The 19,230-nt window shown below is 31.6% G+C and overlaps 1 protein-coding gene across 2 annotated transcripts; it reads right to left on the minus strand.

The window, feature by feature from the left end:
* Positions 1–877: 877 nt before the first annotated feature.
* On the minus strand, positions 878–16,068 carry LOC134690132 (leucine-rich repeat-containing protein 40-like). Of its 2 annotated transcripts, XM_063550108.1 has the most exons (14): positions 15,896–16,068; positions 13,753–13,934; positions 13,107–13,180; positions 12,660–12,789; positions 12,154–12,277; positions 11,559–11,701; positions 8,917–9,089; positions 7,585–7,675; positions 6,248–6,417; positions 5,857–5,964; positions 3,671–3,781; positions 2,741–2,818; positions 1,908–2,093; positions 878–1,301 (listed from the first exon to the last, which is right to left on the minus strand). In XM_063550108.1, the coding sequence occupies exons 1-14, from the start codon at positions 16,038–16,040 to the stop codon at positions 1,196–1,198; spliced, it is 1,821 nt and encodes a 606-aa protein (XP_063406178.1). In that variant the 5' UTR covers positions 16,041–16,068; the 3' UTR covers positions 878–1,195. The 2 variants fall into 2 exon arrangements, with proteins under 2 accessions (XP_063406178.1, XP_063406188.1); XM_063550118.1 differs by lacking the exon at positions 1,908–2,093.
* Between the last annotated feature and the right edge of the window lie 3,162 nt (positions 16,069–19,230).

Raw genomic sequence — 19,230 nt, forward strand, 5'->3', positions numbered from 1 at the left:
GACAATTATCAAAGTCCAAAGCCCGTAATTTCGACAAAAATTAGTGAAGCAGAATGAAACTCAAACTTGATCTGTAACTCATCATGGATAACTCAAATACAGTACCAAAAATCAGTCCAATATCTAAAGCCGTTTAGAAAAAAAAGCCGTATAATGGTTTGTTGCGGAATGACGGAATTATGGAATTATGGAATTACAGAATTTCGGAATTTCGAAAAAGGGTAAAAACTATGTGTCCTCGACAACTTTGTTGTGGGGCCATAAAAAGGTATTCCTCCACCATTATAGAATTTGTTACAGATATAAAAATCTTTAGAAACCTTTGAGAGCGCTTATAAGGCCATTTTATCCTGTATTCATTTTGGTCTTTTGTGGATAGTTGTCTCATTGGCAATCATACCACATCTTCTTTTTTATATTTTCCATAAATTTTAATATTTCCATGGGACATAACTCTTTTAAAATAAAGTGAATCATCTAACATTTGAAAAACTTGCCAAGGATATTGCTGATATTAACCTATAGTATAGGTTTGATCAAAATCTGACAAGGATAGTACCAGTGAGAGCACTTATGTGATATGTGTTTTGTTCATTGTTGGAGACAATATGGTGACCTTTTAAGTGCTCAAATTCACATCATTTAAAAAGTTGTCTCATTGGCAATCACAACACACATTTGCATTTTGAATTTTTCCCATCGTTTACATTTAATTTATTGGATAAGTGAATAGAAGTACACAATTATGTGTACACTATTTTCAAATTCATATAAAAAGTCTACATTGTCCAGTGACAAATAGTTCATGTACATATAATAAGAGTAATGTTTTTTATTGTAGTAATGCCTCAAGATCAAATAAAATTATCACAAAAACTAAAAAGTTATAATTTAATGCATAGAATCTAATCACAGAAAACAGTGTATAAAAAATAATATATAGTCCACCATATTGCACCACACAAAATATGCATGAATTTAAATAATCAATTCTATTGATTTTGTGTTTACCAATTCCTTCATGGAAAGAACAAAAATAGTTATATGATAAAGTTTGAAAATTCAATCAAAGGAACAATAATTGTAGAAATCAAAACTTTATCATATTAAAGCAAAATATCGATGTACTTATGGTATCTTCATATGTATGTCTTAAATAGCACTTTTTTAATACCAAGCATTTTAATTTCCAATGCTATGATACAATGCGACTACGTAAATATTCCAGCAATGCCAATGTTCCTTTAGCTAAAATAGCAGGTCGAGGATTTCTAAATGCATTCCCATTTAACTGTAATGACCTGAAAGTAAAGAAAATTCACTACAGGTACATTTAAACAAACAAAAAATGTTATACAATACAATAGAAATATGTATTTATTTGCTTATAAACTTGTGTAATATTTATGTAATGGTGAAAATACCATGTATGATATTCTTTTGATTTTATACATGTGTGCAAGGGAATGTGTTTGTTTTGTGTGTATAAATGGGCAGGGGATGATTCTAAAATTTCAACAGATAAACTACATTAAGTATCTAAGTTTCTTAATCAGTGTACTGTTTCCTGTAAGACAGATGTTTACTTTGTTCTTTTTTCCTGACATATTTCATATGTGTGCAAGAAAATTTGATTTAACTCAAATTCACCATTTTATGAAATTATGTTGTTTACATTTTCTCTCTTTCTACTTTGCAAAAACACATAAATGGGTAAAAATAGTCTCTCAAGGGCTATAACTTCTATAAAGAGTCAGCGTACAATTTTAAAGATGTTTATTATTTGTGTTCACTTTGTAGAACTACACCTCCTGATAATTTTTAATGCTTACAGTTTCTCTACAACATTTCCCACATAAAATACTTAAGTGTGTAACGTTCTTGTTGTGTACAAATTCCTGACTTACATAATTTGTGTACAATTTCCTAACTCTGGAGGCACTTGGTCTATGTTGTTGTTCTGCAGGTCTAGTGTGGCCAACATTGGGAGACCTTTAAATCCATCAGCATCTATCTGGGTTATTTTATTAGTATCAGCAAAGAGATTCTCTAACTTCTTAAGTTGATAAACAACACTAGGCATAGAGGTAAATCTGAAACAAACAGTTGTAAGATTCTAGAATACAAAAAGAAATCAATAAATCGATTATTATACAATAACCTGCATGATCAAACAAAAAGTTGCATGCTTTATCATGCTATGTTCCTTCAAATATTTTTATCTTACCAGAAGAACCCATACTTACATTGGAAAATAAAATAGCAGGAAATACAACACTGAAAACGTATCGGTAGGCAGTAATCAAATATAAAACCAACCCCTTTAAAACACAAGAGTGCACACGCTGAAATGTCTATCCTTCATTACTAATCATTGATATTATGTAGATAGTTCTAAATTTGGTTTTGCATTCAGTGAAATCCCTATTGAATAAAAGAGGAAGGAATGATATGTAAGAAAACTTTATCTTTTTAAATTTGTTCATCATTCTTTGCTAAAAAGGTCATGTTATTTTGATGAGAATTCATCAGGTAAGGTCACACTTTCTTGTCACAATAGAGAATTTAGGAAAGCAAAACAAAATTGAACTTGACTAGTGAGATCTAGCTAACCAACATGTTTATGCAGAAAATATATTACCCTGGTAATACAATAAACTATTTGGGCAAGATATAGATTGGTTAGAATAAAAGAAATGAACTTATATGATATTTACAAATTAATTGTAAATATACTGACCTGTTATAGGATATGTACAATTCTCTCAGTTGAAATAATGAATACATTTCACTGGGCAAACTGGTCAACTGATTATTCCTATAAATAAAGTGTACAATGTTATATCAAAAACTTCCATTATTTACTTTTTACTTTACAATTTACCTTAATAATTCAGTCCCTCAACCTAATCTTCCTTTCTTCTTGCGAGGGCTGATGTCCAAACATACTAAAAAATCTTAATTAATCCAGGACTTTGACTGGTGCCCTGTAGGAAAGGTGATCAATTAACAGTCAGCTCTGTTTTATTGTTAAAGGTCAATTCTGACCTAAATCCAAATGATTGATTAACAGAAGATAAACATATGAACTGAATTATTTGGGTTACTTTTTGATGTGTTGTCTGTTATTGGTTTAAATCTAATATCGTATAAGTAATTCCCTAGATTATTCATTATATATTCTAAGTAATAAAATGCACAAAAAAGACAATGATACAAAAACATGATTGGCAGTGTAAATATCAGTACCGCCTAAAAATATTTAAACATAATCAACGTGTTCATACTAATCTTAGCTGAAAATATCAGAATGTAATGTATTGTTCGTAATATGACACTACAACTGTTATAGTATGGTATTAGTTTTCTGTTTTGCTTTTTCCAATCACACTGTGTTGTAAAATGATGCCCTTTATGAGTTCTTGATTAGATTAATAAAATTCTTATCTTTCTTATCTTATCTTATATCAGTAGAATTTAGTTAATATCAATTCAAAATATCTATCTAGAAAATGTACTATATCTCACATCAAATCTAACATACTTAGTTTTATATACAATCCTATATCTGGGTTTAATACTGTTATTCTATTGCTCACCTCAAATCTAACATAGTCAGTTTTATATACAATCCTATATCTGGGTTTAATACTGTTATTCTATTGCTCACCTCAAATCTAACATAGTCAGTTTTATATACAATCCTATATCTGGGTTTAATACTGTTATTCTATTCATTCCCATATTTAATTCTTTCAGCCATTCAGACAAACATATCATCCTACAATAAAACAGAATCACAATATTTTTATGGAAACTACTAAGTGATTTATAGCAACAATTATAATTCAAAGCAATGAAATATTGCATTTCAATATTTCACAGCTTAAATAGTTAGGTATACTGTTAAAACAGCCTAATTTTAAGAGCATGTCTTTCTTATTTTGATATTAGGCCACACCAATCTGATACCTTGTTTGACGGACCCGCCCACCCCTTTTTCAAAACAGATTTATTTTTATTTTTTTCATATTCCCGCTTCCCGCATCTGGAAATGTAATCATGTCCATTTCCCGCACCGTTTTTTTTGTAAATATTATAAAAAGATATTAACATTTGTTTTTAAAAAAACAGTCTAACCTGTATAGAACAATTTTAAACATAAAGCACCCCACCACACTGTGTAAATATTTGTGAGAATATTTGTTTTAGCATGAAATCTAATTATCCAAAGTGGGAGTGCTATGATATAAATTTATAACAGGGGAAATACCTGTAAAGAACAAAAAAATCGTTTCTTTCACCCTTACTTATATTCCCTATCAAAAAATGTTCCTTGTTAGAATACTTCCATGTTAGAATAAAGTACAAAGAACTTCTGAAGGATTTGCCTTCAACTGCCATTATATTGTATGCTGGCAAAACAAAACTATCCATAGCCGCTGCATGTTTATGCACCTGTCCTGAATAATTCAGGGGCCTGTTGTTCAGCAGTTATGGTTTGTTGATGTTGTTCATTGGTATTTTCCCATTTGGATATATATAAATTAAATTGTTGGTTTTCCTGTTCGAATCGTGTACGCTAATAATTTTGGGGTCCTTTTAACTTGCTGTTTGGTCTGTATCAAAGCCCTGTGTAAAAGGTTGTACTTTGACTTGTGTTTGTCCTAATCAGGTTGAGAACAACCCTCCCTCAGACAAGGGGTAATTTTACTGATGTAGAAAAGAAAATAGAAATACCAAGGATTTGTATAGTTCTTCTATACAAAACCTTTTGAAAACTTAGAATTTTGTACTCAAAAAGAGGAGAGTTACATCATATTTTAAACAAACTTTTCTAAAAGAGGGGTCCACTTATTTTGAATAAAATTAAACTGTTAAAAGTAAATGGGTAAACATGGTTAAATGCCAGGAATATTACAAAAATTCTTGGACATGTTTTGACCATTTTATACCAGATAGATATATAGTTCTTTGAGAAAATATGAGCCCTTTTTTACAAACAAATATATTATAACTTATATTGATCCCTCATTAAACATGTAAAAGGGATATTTATAACATTAAGGGTTTGCCCCCAAAATGATTATAACTTGGATGGAGAATTGTCTCATTGTCAGACCAGACTTAATTATTTCTTGGTGAACAGGGAAAAAATACTTCAGAAATTAAAGAAATGTCAAAGTACAAGTGATAAATCAAGTTTTGATATTGTCAAAACCTACTATTTCATGTTTACAAAAAAAAATTATAATCGCTTGCCTTTACTTTTCAAGCTTCGCCTCAAAAATTTGCAAATTAAATATTTTTTTATTAAAATTTTTAAATCGCTCGCTTGCCCCAAATTTGGGAGTCCAAAAATCTGTAGAACAAGAAATTAAATTGGTGTGGCCTTAATTATAAAATGTCTTTTTTCAAAGAGGGTAATGTCTGGACTATCTGCATAAAACAGTTGAACCTGAAAAAATCTGAGTGATCTAACATAGCTATTTGATTTATCTTAAGTCAAGATTTCATCATGTTCTACCATTTCAATAACGTACATTTTATTGTCAGCCTGATATGTAATGGCAGAAGACATATTCAATTTCTTAATCCACATGCAGTATTAAAACAAATTATTCAATCAAAAACAAGATGGAATACTGTTCACATATGATGTTTACAGAGATAATGAAACAAATTGCTAACAGCATCATCAACACTGCTTCCAAACAGCATAATTTATCTAAGTCAAACGTTTTCACTTTGTCAAGGTGAGACAAAAATCATTTTCTATACCCTTTAAATGAGTATATAAACATTATCAAATTGATTTTAACATTTTTGAAAGTCTAGAGAAATTATAAAAGTTACCCTGGAGGAATATCTGTGAATGTATTTTTACTGAGGTTGACAGAAGTTATCTCCCCTTTCTGAGCTACGGTCCATACATCATCTGATACATCTGATGTCTTCTTGTTACTAGAAAAAATAAAATAAGTTCATTTCAAAGATACATTCAACAAAATAACACAGTTTAAATAACAACACACTTCTTATTAATCATACCATTCCTTTATTGCATTAAGTTAAAGACATTTCAAAATTTCTGACAGCTAGAATATTTTAAAACTTAAGCAGTTAAAAGCAACATGTAAAACTCATACAATTTGAGCTATATTGTATCAAAAATACATTTGAGAATAAATTTCATTGAAAATATAAATTCATGACAATTTTTTATCTTCTGGTGTTGTCTTGTTACCTGTAATCTAAAGCCTTTGACTGACAAATATCATGTGCATTGACTCCTTGGCCAGTACCACCAATGATTCCCGATTCTCCCTGGCCACTGTGGACACCTTTATTACTGACAGGTATGTCTGTGTTTTCCATTCTACTCATCAAATATTTCTTTATTTCTGTTGTTCCTCTCTTAAACAATGAAATTGAAAAAATCAAATTGTTTTTAATATAGGAGAAAAATCTTGGGATATGATTCAAATTTAACAAAGAAATGAACAAATCTGAAGTGGGATAATTCAGGTTACAAATAATGAAAATAGAATTGTGAGTGAATGCACAAAAGTTCCCCCATCTGGTCCAAGTACACAGTTATCTTCCTTTAATTTTCGTTGTCCACGAGTATAGTCCTTAGTGTGGACAGTGCGTTACTTGCCAATTTTTGTTATACCCATTCCAAATTTATTTCTCCATGTTTTATGCCTCATATAGTAAGTTGGGGGGTGGGGGTGGAATGACACTGTAAAAAAAATTGGGTCATAAATATGAATATAAAGTAGTGATTAGGTCCAGCTGAAAAAGGTAAAAAATTAGCACTTCGGAAACTGTCAAAAGATTTCAAGACCCCCTAAACATAAAATTGTCCAAAAGTAGTACAACACACGGTAAACATATTATTGAGATAGCGCAGGTGGGAATTTTTAATTTTCATTTATTGTCTAAAAGAAATGCACTACGAAATAACTGTGTACTCGGATCATCTTGCAAGTTTATCACTTCTTGAACATGCATGCCCAGGATTATATCTCATTTTTCACAACCACAGGATGAGCTTTACAACTGTTTACATTTTCATTGATATCCATACAGCTATTCAGGAGAAGTAACATGAGGCTATTACCAGACATTGCAATATTCAAGTAAGTTTTATTATCTGCCCCTGATATGAAGGACCCAGATTATATTCCTTTAAGCACATCTTCATATGGTGTTCTACAATCAGGTAAAGTCTCTCAATACAGTATATGTTTAGCTGTTTATACAAACTTGTATAACTGCTTATCAGAGACTATTACCACTTATTGCAACATTGAGTTAAAAGTGAGTTCAATTATCTCCCCTTCAACAGGTAGAACCAGCATCATATTTCTTTAAACACAAATATTTACAGGCAGTGTCCTACAACTGTACTAAGTTTCATTAACATCTGTCATTTCATGGCACATTGACTAACAAAGAATATCAAAAAAATTGGGTAGCCTTATATGATTATTCAGTAAGATGATACCATAGAGAAGATTTTAATTTAGACAAGTAAAACAACTGAATACTTGAAAAAAAAATTAGGTGAAAATTTACCATTATTATGTCCCTTCTGATTGATTTCATAGGATTTCCATCCAAAACAACAGCCTTTAGTGCAGTCATTGTTCCCATAGCATAAGGCAATCTGAAAACCAAAATTTTCTTGTAATAAAATATTGCATGTTGACTTCTATACATTACTCAATCAATACTAAGGACTTAGATATCTATATTCTTTAAAAAAAAATCTGTAATGCTTAAATAGTGTTTTTAATTGACGCTGGTAGCTGTGTATATAATCATACTATGTTAAAAAAAATGTTTACTGGTTTAGTAAATTGTTCGCAAAACTACTGTTCAACCATTTTCTTTGTCACAGAACTTTGTTTTTCTGACTATTAATAAATGCATTATTGATCTATTCATATTTGTTAATCTATAGTATTGGTATCTGACAAGCGGTGAACTTTAAAAGACTAGTTTTTTTAATGCTGTATTATTTTCTTTGAATATTTTAATGAAGTTACATTTAAGTTCAACTTGCCACATGTAGATCAGGAGCATCTGAGTTCACCCCTGGTTATTGTCAGGGTTCCAATTGCTCAAACTTTTGATTTCTGAACTTGTTAGTCTTTTCATTTTTTTTGTTTTTTTGTCATGGTGTTGTCAGCTTTTATTTGACTTGTAAGTTTTGTTTGTCCAGTTGGTATCTTCTGCCTCTTAATGAGCAAATTAATGTCATACAAAATTTATTAGGTCAAAAACTTTTGCACTGAAGTATTCGTTCTTTATTAGCATTAATATTCACAGAATTAAAACCTATTATAAAAGTTATTGTTCATAAGGTAAGACCTCATTTCTTTCCCCTTGACTAATAAAAGAGGGATGAAAGATACCAGAGGGACAGTCAAACTCATAAATCGAAAATAAACCGACATCGCCATGGCTAAAAAAAAGGGAAAAAAACAGACAGACAAACAATAGTAAACATGATACAACATTGAAAACTAAAGAATAAGCAACATAAACACCACCAAAAACAAGGGATGATCTAAGGTGCTCCGGAAGGGTAAGCGGATCCTGCTCCACATGTAGCACCCATCCTGTTGCTTATGTGATAACAAATCCAGTAAATAGTCTAATTCGGTAGGTCACATTCATGAAAGGGAAGGGGATTGTAGTTACAACGTAAGGAAATATATCCAATATTTGTGAAACGGTTATTTTATAATGGTCAACCAACTCGTGATGGCAACCATAAAATTTAGGAAGGGATGATTTCAACTTTACCATTTGGAACTCTTGGTTTAGTAGCTTCCTTGTGAGCAGCAACCTTCTATCAAGAAAATCATGATAGGAAATTTACCGTAATAAATTACAACATACCCTGTCAGATCGTTGTTTGTCAGGTCAAGTCTTTGAAGTCCAGTCAGCACAACAATTTCATCTGGTATAACAGATACTTTATTGTCCCTTATATCCAGTACACTGAGGGTTTCCAAGTGATTTAAATGTTCTGCTGTTAATTCTTTCAGCTGGTTATTACCAAGATGTAACTCCTAAACAATCAGTAATCAAGCCAATGCAAGTAGAAAAAAGATTTATAAAAAATTACAATAAAAAATAGTAATATCCAACTATAAACTTATTTAACTTTATAAAACAGATGTACCATGCGTAACTCATGATATTCGTGTACCTTTATTTCAACTACATGTCTAAAAGTTTGAGCATCAAATATAAAATGTGATCACTGAAACTGATTCAAGGTTAAATCAAACTTGTCAGAAAGATGAAGTGTTACTAAATATGTAATGAATCCATTTATTTTATCTCAATCCATCATATACATCTCTGACAAACAGATCTGTACTTGGTAAGCAGAAAGTGTAAATGTATAACATGACTTGAAGCTTGAAACCAAATTTCACAAAGCTGTATTTTTGTTCCTAGGAATTTGACAAAAAAATCATGGGATTGGGCAGATGGATAAACAGAACCACAGATATATACCAGTTTACACCCTTCATTTGGAGTGAAGTATCAGAGACAAATTTCAGTGAACCCAACATGTGTATACAGGTATCATAAAACACCATACTGACAACAAGTGTATACAAATTTCTAAATTGGTTAAGTTTATGAATTTTGGTTCCTTTTATAAGCTGAGAAACCAACCTTGGTATAAAAAATATCTACTGATTTAAATTATGTTGTAACCTAAAAAGAAGAATCTTTTCAAAATGATGTGTGCCTTTCACTGTGAAAGGTTTCATTTTGAGGGACCATTGCTTTGGAAAACAAAACAAAAACAGTGTTCTCCCCAGGATTTTTGGATAGCACCAGGGTAACGCGTGACGAAATGAATTTTACAGTATTTTGTGTCGCGTTGCGTCGCTTATTTTTTTCTTGTTACTTTTTGTCAATACCTGTTTGCCTTTGTTTTTTTTACTGTGGTACTGTGTTGTAGGACTTTGGGTCAGAAAATTATTGGTAGAAAAAGTAAATCAATAAACAGTTTGTATACTTTAATATCTTTGAAGAATAAATAAAAGAAAGCACAATTAGTCTTTAAGCTAAAGTCACTTCTTATATTTTTATCAAGCCATTTTGTCCCGATACTTGTAGGTACACTACACATTCCCCATAACAATGAACTTTTTGATACAGAACCTTCAGTAAATTAAAAACTATTTTCCATAGTTTTAGACAACAACATATTTGTTTTTATGATTAATAATTTGTTACAGACATGGAGAGTGCTTTATAAGAGTTATCTTTTTACAAAGTTCATTCCTATTTTAAGTGTTGCATGGGAATGTATTACATTTGTAGCAGTAGGCTTTTAAGACCTGTTACAGTAGAAATTTCATCACTAATAAAAAATACCCATTAATTATAATATGTCTGTGCATCAATAATGGTATGATTCTCAAAAATAATTTGCAAAACATTTTTGTTGATATGTTCTAAGAATGTTTTTATCCTTAATGTAACATTCTAATATAATTTTGCATTCAATTTGTACTTTATTTTTGTTTGCAATGAGAAATTATATGTAAGGAGCATTTATTTGTAATTAGCAAAATCAGGGGAAGTAACTCCACAATTAATTCCTAAAAGGCAAATTATTTTGACTTGAGACTGGCGTAATAGGGTTCATTAACAAATGTCTGCTTGTCCCTCACAAGTCTTTTATTAAAATAATGATCTCTTAATTAATTAAAACACAAAAGAATCATGTACATGGATTAAATCCAATCATCAAGGTTAACCTCAACAGGTAAATCAATCACGTGGTGTAAACAATCTACTTGTCAATACTGGATTAAACTGGTTAACACTGGTCAATTTTGATGTAAAGTTGAAGTTATCTGTAAACCGATTTTAATACGATTTTTTTACCGAAAACTTTTGCACCACGGAGAAAAATTATACATCGCGGCAAGAACGATACCACCGCGGCAGAAAATTATACATCGCGGGCCCGTGGTCCTTTAAGGGCCTGGGGAGAACACTGAAAAACAAACAAAAAAACAATTGTTACTGTATTAAGTGCCAGTCTGCCTATTAGAATCAGGCAGTGGTGAAAACATGACCAAAAAAACCCACCCAATTTGACATTGATTTCAGTTCATGATATGTAGCTATGCACAAAAATAACGTTCATTTCGATTTTCTGTTGTGGTAATAGAAGATACAATTTGGTTGAAATGCACTAGAAATTAATGAATAAGGGGGATAACTCTGTAATTTGCTATCATTCTAACCATTTTTCTAACCAAGTTATTTGATATTTCCAGACACACACAAACAAAAGACTAATACTTTATAACTCAGGATGATGGTTAGTATTACATAGTATGATTAGCTGGGTGTTTTTTTTTTCTAATCATGTTTTAATTTTTACCTAAATTGCCTGATTCTTACAAAGACTGGCACTTAAATAATCTTCTCAAAGGGAGATAATCAATATATTTGAATAAAAATAAAGCATTGGTATTAATATCTTCAGACATGGCAATTACCTTCAAATTTTGACATTTTGACAGTAGTGGGAAATACTGCAGTTTATTATGTCGTAAATACAGTTGTTCAAGATGCATCAGATTACCAAAGTCTGAAGGCAACACAGATATCTGATTATGTGTAGCATCAAAAAATCTTAAGCCTGAAATAATAAAAAAAAATCCATAAATTAATATTCAAATAATCTTATGGTACATGTATCATAAACTTCCTGACATATTATTACAATAAAAGAAAATGTTTATGTCCATTCCAAATTGTTCATGCTGATTTAAACACTCAGTAAATTTCTTAAAAACAATAGTTTCAGAGAATTATCATCACCAGTATTAAATTATAAAAAGTCAAGTGACTTGATTGTTTTACATTTTGTCATGTCCAGGCCTCATATATTTCTCCTCCATAGCTTGCTATGCTGTATGGGTTGTGCTCATTGTTTGAAGTCCCTATGGTGACCTGTAGTTGGTAACTTATATGTCATTTAGTCTCTAATGAATAGTTGTCTCATTGGAAATCAATTCATATTCTGCTAAAGCAACAACTATCAAAACACCCTAACATTCATAGGGATATGGAAATAAAATAATAACTCACCATCCATGCATCCTAGTTCTGGTGGTAAACTTTGAAACTTGTTATTGGAAACATTAAGTCTGCTAACTTTAGTAAGGTACCCTATTTCTGGTGGCAAATTTGTTAACTGGTTATTAGATATATCCTGTAAAAGATATTGCATTACAGAAAGATATATTTGTTTAAGAAGAAGAGTTACTTGTTCTCAGATACTGGTCAAAGGATGATAATTTAAGTTTATGAAAGTGTACAATTCAATATGTTTTCTCAAAATATTTTGGCCTTGATGTTGTTTGTACTCAAATGACTTTAATGATTTTGTTTGTACTCAAATGACTTTAATGATTTTGTTTTCACTTCATTAATGTTAGAAAGTAAAATTCATAATCATCACATTAAAACTACATTTATAAGCCTATTTGTTCAAAATTAAAACTCTTTGACTGCATTACATCTCTTAGAATGAACCTTACAAAAGATATTTGGAATCTGAGCACAAATATACCAGTTTATTTTTATGTACCTACCAACTCCTCAAGTTTCCTCAGGTCACCGATTTCAGGACCAATATGAATGAGTTCATTGTGTTCAATGTGAAAACTGACCAGGCTGTGACATTGGCTTACACAGGCTGGAAATTCTTTAAGACGATTTCGACTGAAATCAAACATTACTTAGAATGTTACCAAGAATTTGTGTACTATACAAATCCTTGATGTTACCAATACAATTTTTATGAATAAAATGCACACTGAAAGAACTGTATACAGTAAATGATATATTTAATGTTAAAAAAAATAACATAGATCAAATTAACTCTTATAAATATTTTAATAAAAGAACATAATCTTTGTTAACTATTATAAATTATAAATTATTCTGAACATAGATTTGATAAACCCTTTTCTTTATGAATTGCAAGCAACTTAAAATAAACTGGAGACCCTAATTGTCTTTTTATTACAAGTACTAACCTGACATCAAGTTTTACCAAATTACTTAATGAACGTATCGCTTGTGGTAGACTTTCTAATCTGTTATCATGAATCTGCAAATAAAAATGACATGCAAAAAAATTACACTATAAAAAAAAAGATAAATATAATAAACATTTACCAGAGCAGCTTGTTGACACTGTGTACTGACAAATATTTCTTTCAATTTCATGAATATGTAAAAAAATGAATGAAATAATGTTTCAGTATATAAATAATTCTAAATTTGTTATATTGTAATGTAGTCTTTATAACATCTGTCAATTAAAGACGCCATGTAACTAGAAAAGCTCTGCGACCATGACATTTATCATATCTTTAAAAATAGAAAGAGCTATACTACATGCAGTTTATATTTTGGCAAGGTAAAAACTATATTAATAAAATTCTATACTCTTTTATTTACCCACCCGCATAGGTTTGTTCTTAATAAAAAGATGTGTGACATATGCAAAATATATTCTGGGCAGAACACTGTTCTGGAGATGCATTTGTTCATAAAATTTAAATTCTGTCAAAAATAGCTAGGTGTGTAGTATTTACATTACCAGAAGTCTAAAGATCTAAAAGATACTCTATTACTTATAAAAGGAAGATTAATAATGCATAACATTGTTTTACTAACATCCAGGACACTTAAGGCCGATAATTCTTTAATGTCCTCTGATAGCTCTGTCAACCAATTAGAGGCCAGAATCAATTTCGTCAAATCGGTCTGTTCCCACCATCTGTCATCAGTGTTGTCAAGGGATACAGTCTTAGATTCCTCTGGTACATCGATGTTAATTCTCCATACTTCATCTGGAACTAAAATCAGAATTTTTTTTAAATTCTATTATCAAATACTCGAAGGCAATACTTACCATGTTTAGTATACTGTTGAACTTGCACAATTTATTCATTAAATATTTTTTACCATTATAAAAAGAAGGTTGTAATAAGGGTACCTTCATGGCGAATGATGGTAAAAATTCTTGACAAATGACGTAAGCAGTAATTTTTGGTGCATGACAACTGACTTAAACAAATCATGGTAATTTCTTTCCAGAAATAACAGTAATGATAATTATTTGAGATAAATCATGATAGGAATATATAATGGATTATGGTAAAATTTTGAACAATTTGGCACTAGCGGTAGCCGAAAATGACCTTTTGACGCCTGATGATAAAGACCATTCCTACTTAAAAAAAAAAAATGTCAATTCTTTATTAACCAAATGTTTTACAACATATAGGTACAAATTATGTAGCAACATTCCAGCAGCGCCTGCATACAGAGTATATATCTCACAATTGATACTATATTAAGAGCTTGTTTTACCTATCATGATTTCCTTGATAGAGGATTGCTGCTCACAAGGAAGCTATTAACTAAGAGTTCCAAATGGTGAAGTTAAAATCATCTCTTCGTAAATTTCACAAACGCCATCAGGTGTTGGTTCACAGTTATGGAATAACTGTTTCACTGATGACATCTGATATGTTCCTTATGTCATAACTACCATATATACACCTTATCGCTAATCCCGGCTGACCTGGCCGCTTGAACTTTTGACATCAACAACAATCACTTTTCCATTGTGGCGTCAGATATTTTGTTTTATGACGTCAAAATTTTACGGGAACTTGTGTGATATCCAGTAATGATGGACAAATAGCGATAAGGTGTATACCCTTACCTTTTCACAGGTGTGATCTACCGAATAAGATTATTTACCGGATTTGCAATAAAATAAGCAACACGACAGGTGCCACATGTGGAGCAGGATCTGCTTACCCTTCTGAAGCACCTGAGATCACTCCACCCCCGCCATGAAGTTGTCAGTTTATTTTCAATCTACATCTACATCTACATTCTAAGTTGATCTGTCAAACTTGACCAATAGTCAATGCTTCCGGTGGGTGCAAGAAAAAGAGTAATTTTAAAAGATAACCAAAGAATATATAAGCGAGTATAAAGTTTATAAAAAAATAAATAATAATAAAGCAATGTATAAAATGGGGGAGGGGGGTTCCCATTTGCTTTTCATTCATCTGGCCTGAAACAATCTGGCTTCCGTGGCAGTACCATGAAAAATAATCCCCGCCAGCACAGCTCCAGTCCATCATTTGACTATTTTGATAATCTATGAGTTTGACTGTCCCTCTTTTACTTTTAGCTACAAAATGAGGTTTGACGATTGTGATAAAAAAAAAACTAAGGCTCATTTGATGCTAACCATATCGAAAAACGGACCTTTGACATTAAAGGGCATTACTTTACTGATAATTTACACAGACGACGGATAGAAACAATTTTCTATGCGCCTTCAGTTCATTGGCGGTTTGATAGATTTTGTCCTAACCAATTCCTCGTTATTTCCTAAGACGTATTTTGCCAAGGAATTTGTGGGGCATCCGGGGTGACCCTCTCCCATTTAAAACACACAGATATTAAAAAACAATATTTGATACATAGAAAAAATACACTTTTTATACTTTGAGGACTGAGCGAATCAGGTAAGTGTGTGAGTTCGTCATATTTTATTATGTTAAGGGATGGTTAACTTTCTGGTAATAAGACCCGTCATGGCCTGGCTGGGGAATTGGGTAGGCAAATGCTCACATTAATCTGTACCGATACAGGCTCCAAATGCTGCCTTTATACGCCATAATATATGGTGGTGATCCTTATAGAGGATGCTTCTACGGAGACAAGAAGAAGACATACATGTATGATGTAGTCATAAATAAAGGTGTCCTGTAGTTTCATTTGTTATCCACACCTTTTGTTAGTGATCTTCCAGATAAATTTAATTGTCCACTCTTTCTTGCTTGTTTAAAAATACTTGGGTGAACTGTTTTAGAGTTATCATCACGAGTTTGCTGAAATCCGAATTTTGGATTTCTTGCCGGTTTTCTAGATGCCATTCTTCGCTATTGGGTCACTTCGCCCCACAGTATGTTCGGCCCAAGTATCGTTCGTCCTTGAAGTGCGTTAGTTTTAATTTTAACAATATTATTTTTTTAATGGAATTCGCTCTCTATTTCGTTCCTGTTAATTCAAAGAGAATTATGAATAAAAGGCGATATAAGTTATAAAATTAAGGTCTTAAGTGCAAATTTATTATTATGGTGTTCATTGCAAGGCTTAAAAAGATGCTTGTCTGAGATTGGTAGAATTCCACTTAAAAATAAAATTGCATTTTCAAGCATAAAATGTCATCAGAAAATACACTTGTAATATCAAATTTTCTGTGCAACAAGATTTTCAAATCTCTGGATCATAAAAAAAAATAAGTGCATTTAACAAGTTAGAATATTCATATCTTGTTGAAAAAAAGTTGTTTAACAATTAAAGCAGCACTTGAGACAAGCAAAACAAAGAATTTATGATCAGTGCTTTTAAAATCAATATGCAAAAATACAGGAATCTTCTAAGCTCAGTTTCTTCGTCAAGTCTACAAAATGGGTCAAATAATTTCCGATATGTTTTAAAACAATTTAAATGATATATAGCAGCAATATTTAATATGCACATTCTTTCATGCTTGAAAGGGGAAGACATCTTAACAATCCTAGAGATGAAAGATACTGTTCTGGAAATTGAGGATGGACAACATTTCTTATTACAACTTTAGGTGGCCTTTCATTTTAATTTCGCAAATTGTTCCCCTAAACTCAGTAAAAATAGATTGTAACGAGTCATAAAGCAGAATAAAGCGTAAAAAAATCTTACTTTACCGCAATCTTAATCGAACTCTGGTTTATAACTATTTTAAATATATTTTAGTCGCTTTTTATTGAAATAAAACAAAAATTTAACCAGTGGTGGATTCTGAGGAGTTTTATTGCAAAAAGGGAAAAGGCCAAAAAATGTGCGATACTCAACTGCCTCCACTACTCAGGGTAGGAAAAATATACGGCCCTACCGTGAAACATACAAACAAAACATAGACACAACACCATAAAGGTATTCAAATTGGTGGTTGATAGTAAAGTATAGTTAAACATAATGAAATATACACCGTATATAAATAAAATGAAAACAACACTTTTAAAATTCAATTCATGCATTCGAATTGCACATCTGGATTCATCCCCATTAGGAACACACAAAGCCAAAAACCTTGCAGATGGATGTACAAATACCGATCCACGTCAAAAGTCATACGATCAAAAGGAACAAATGAATACACATCGACATATATATACAAGAAAACTACAAAGTGCATAGAATGATGCACATTGCAATGTCAGCACCTATATAATTTTTAGCTCAATGCTATCCTGTATTGAACTATAATCGTGAAGCTGACACCATTTATTCATTTATAAGGTTTTAATTATGTGAGAGAGAAAATGATGAGACGGTCTTTGACAAAACCCTGGCTCTTTATCGAGTCCGATGACAATTTACCCTGGAATTTAATTCTAGTAAAATGTCTAGAATTTAGCGTTTTTTTTTTAATTTCCAGTATAATGGTATAATGGGACACAATCATAAACGTTTTGGATTGTTAGCGGAGAGAACTTCTTCAATTGTATTCATGCTGCATGCATGTGAAATAAAATTATCTAGACTAGTTTATTTGATCTTCTTGTTTTTACAAGTGTCTGAGTGTCTGAAGGAACTCCGACAAATATGAAAATAAGAAGAGGTCGGCTAGGAAAGGTGCTCAGTTGGTTCTCGGTAACCTGCTGGAAAATTCTACCTTCTCTATCATTTTTATGGAGGGAAGTATTGTGAAAGATTTCTTTTAGATGAAGCATTTTCTTAGCTGAATGAACTTTTAATATTTCATTTCCATGTAATAACAAATGTGGTTTTTTTCTGTGACAAATCACAATGCATAGTTTTCTGTGTATACATGTCATGCTTTTCACTAATCGCCGGTTAGAATAATAATAAATACTCTTATTCTCTGCTTTTGCGGATACTCTCTGTGCTGGATGTGACACAGTTTCTCTGCTCAGTGACGACAGATGTGTTACAGATTAGCAGATCACTTTAAATGATAAGAAAGTTGATTACCTTTGGTAGAGACATATAGTGGAGGATCCAAAACGTTTTATAATGGGGACTGGACTGACATAAAGGGGGGTGCTCCAGTCATGCTTCATTGAATACCTATTACAATCAGCCAATTTTCTCCAGCATTCCCTTAGATCCGCCTCTACCATGTAACATAATAAGCTCTGTACAACCATGCATGACTCTTCCATTATAATAAAAGATCGGACGTGTATTTTAATTATATTTTGGTGGGTTTAAAACTTTTAAAAGGAGTTTTACTGTGATTATTGGTGTGTGTTTATTTATTCTGCATTAACCAGACGTATATGAGAGAGTTGATATCATTTAAAACATGTTTTACCCGTCGCATTTTCCAAGCCTGTAGTCTTTGTTAGTCTCATGTCGGTTGTTTTTGTTTTGAATTTTAGTTCATTTATGTTTTGGAGTTTAGTATATGGGGTCCATTTTCACTGAAATAGTACAGATTTTTATAGGAGGCCCTCCTTTAGGTGTGGGATTTTCTCTCTGTGTTGAAGATACATTGGTGGCATTCGGTTGTTATCTGCTCTTTGATCGGGTTGTTTCCCATTTCAATTCTCAATTTTATAGTCCAACACCCTTCAATCGCGTCAGAATTGTAGAACTGGCTCTGCATATAAATATAGCATAAATAGACAGGAAATGTGTGATGTCTTTAAGGTGTACATGATCGTTGTTTCAGTTGTTGTTGTGTTGCTGTTTCGTTGATGTTAACCCTTCATATCATATAAATATTTCTGTATTACTCTGGGTTGTTTCAAACACCATCTTATTGACAAATTATAGAAGTCTCAGACTATATGGACTAAAATGGATCTTGCTTGAAAATATAGTAAATATGTTGACTAACTTTTTTTTATTAAAGACCCAACACGTAAATTTAGATACAATACAAATAAATATAATTCTGAAAGATAAGAACTTTGCATACCGGTATTGTCTCTAATGTCTATAAGGGAGTAACTGCGAATACTGAACTAGATAGGTACATTATGCTTTTGGTGGTTTTTTTTGTTAGGTTTTATTGTGTTCTTAAATTCGATTTAATGAGCCAAGAGTTTTTTC

Source organism: Mytilus trossulus, chromosome 1 (assembly GCF_036588685.1).
Source record: "Mytilus trossulus isolate FHL-02 chromosome 1, PNRI_Mtr1.1.1.hap1, whole genome shotgun sequence".
Lineage (NCBI taxonomy): Eukaryota > Metazoa > Mollusca > Bivalvia > Mytilida > Mytilidae > Mytilus > Mytilus trossulus.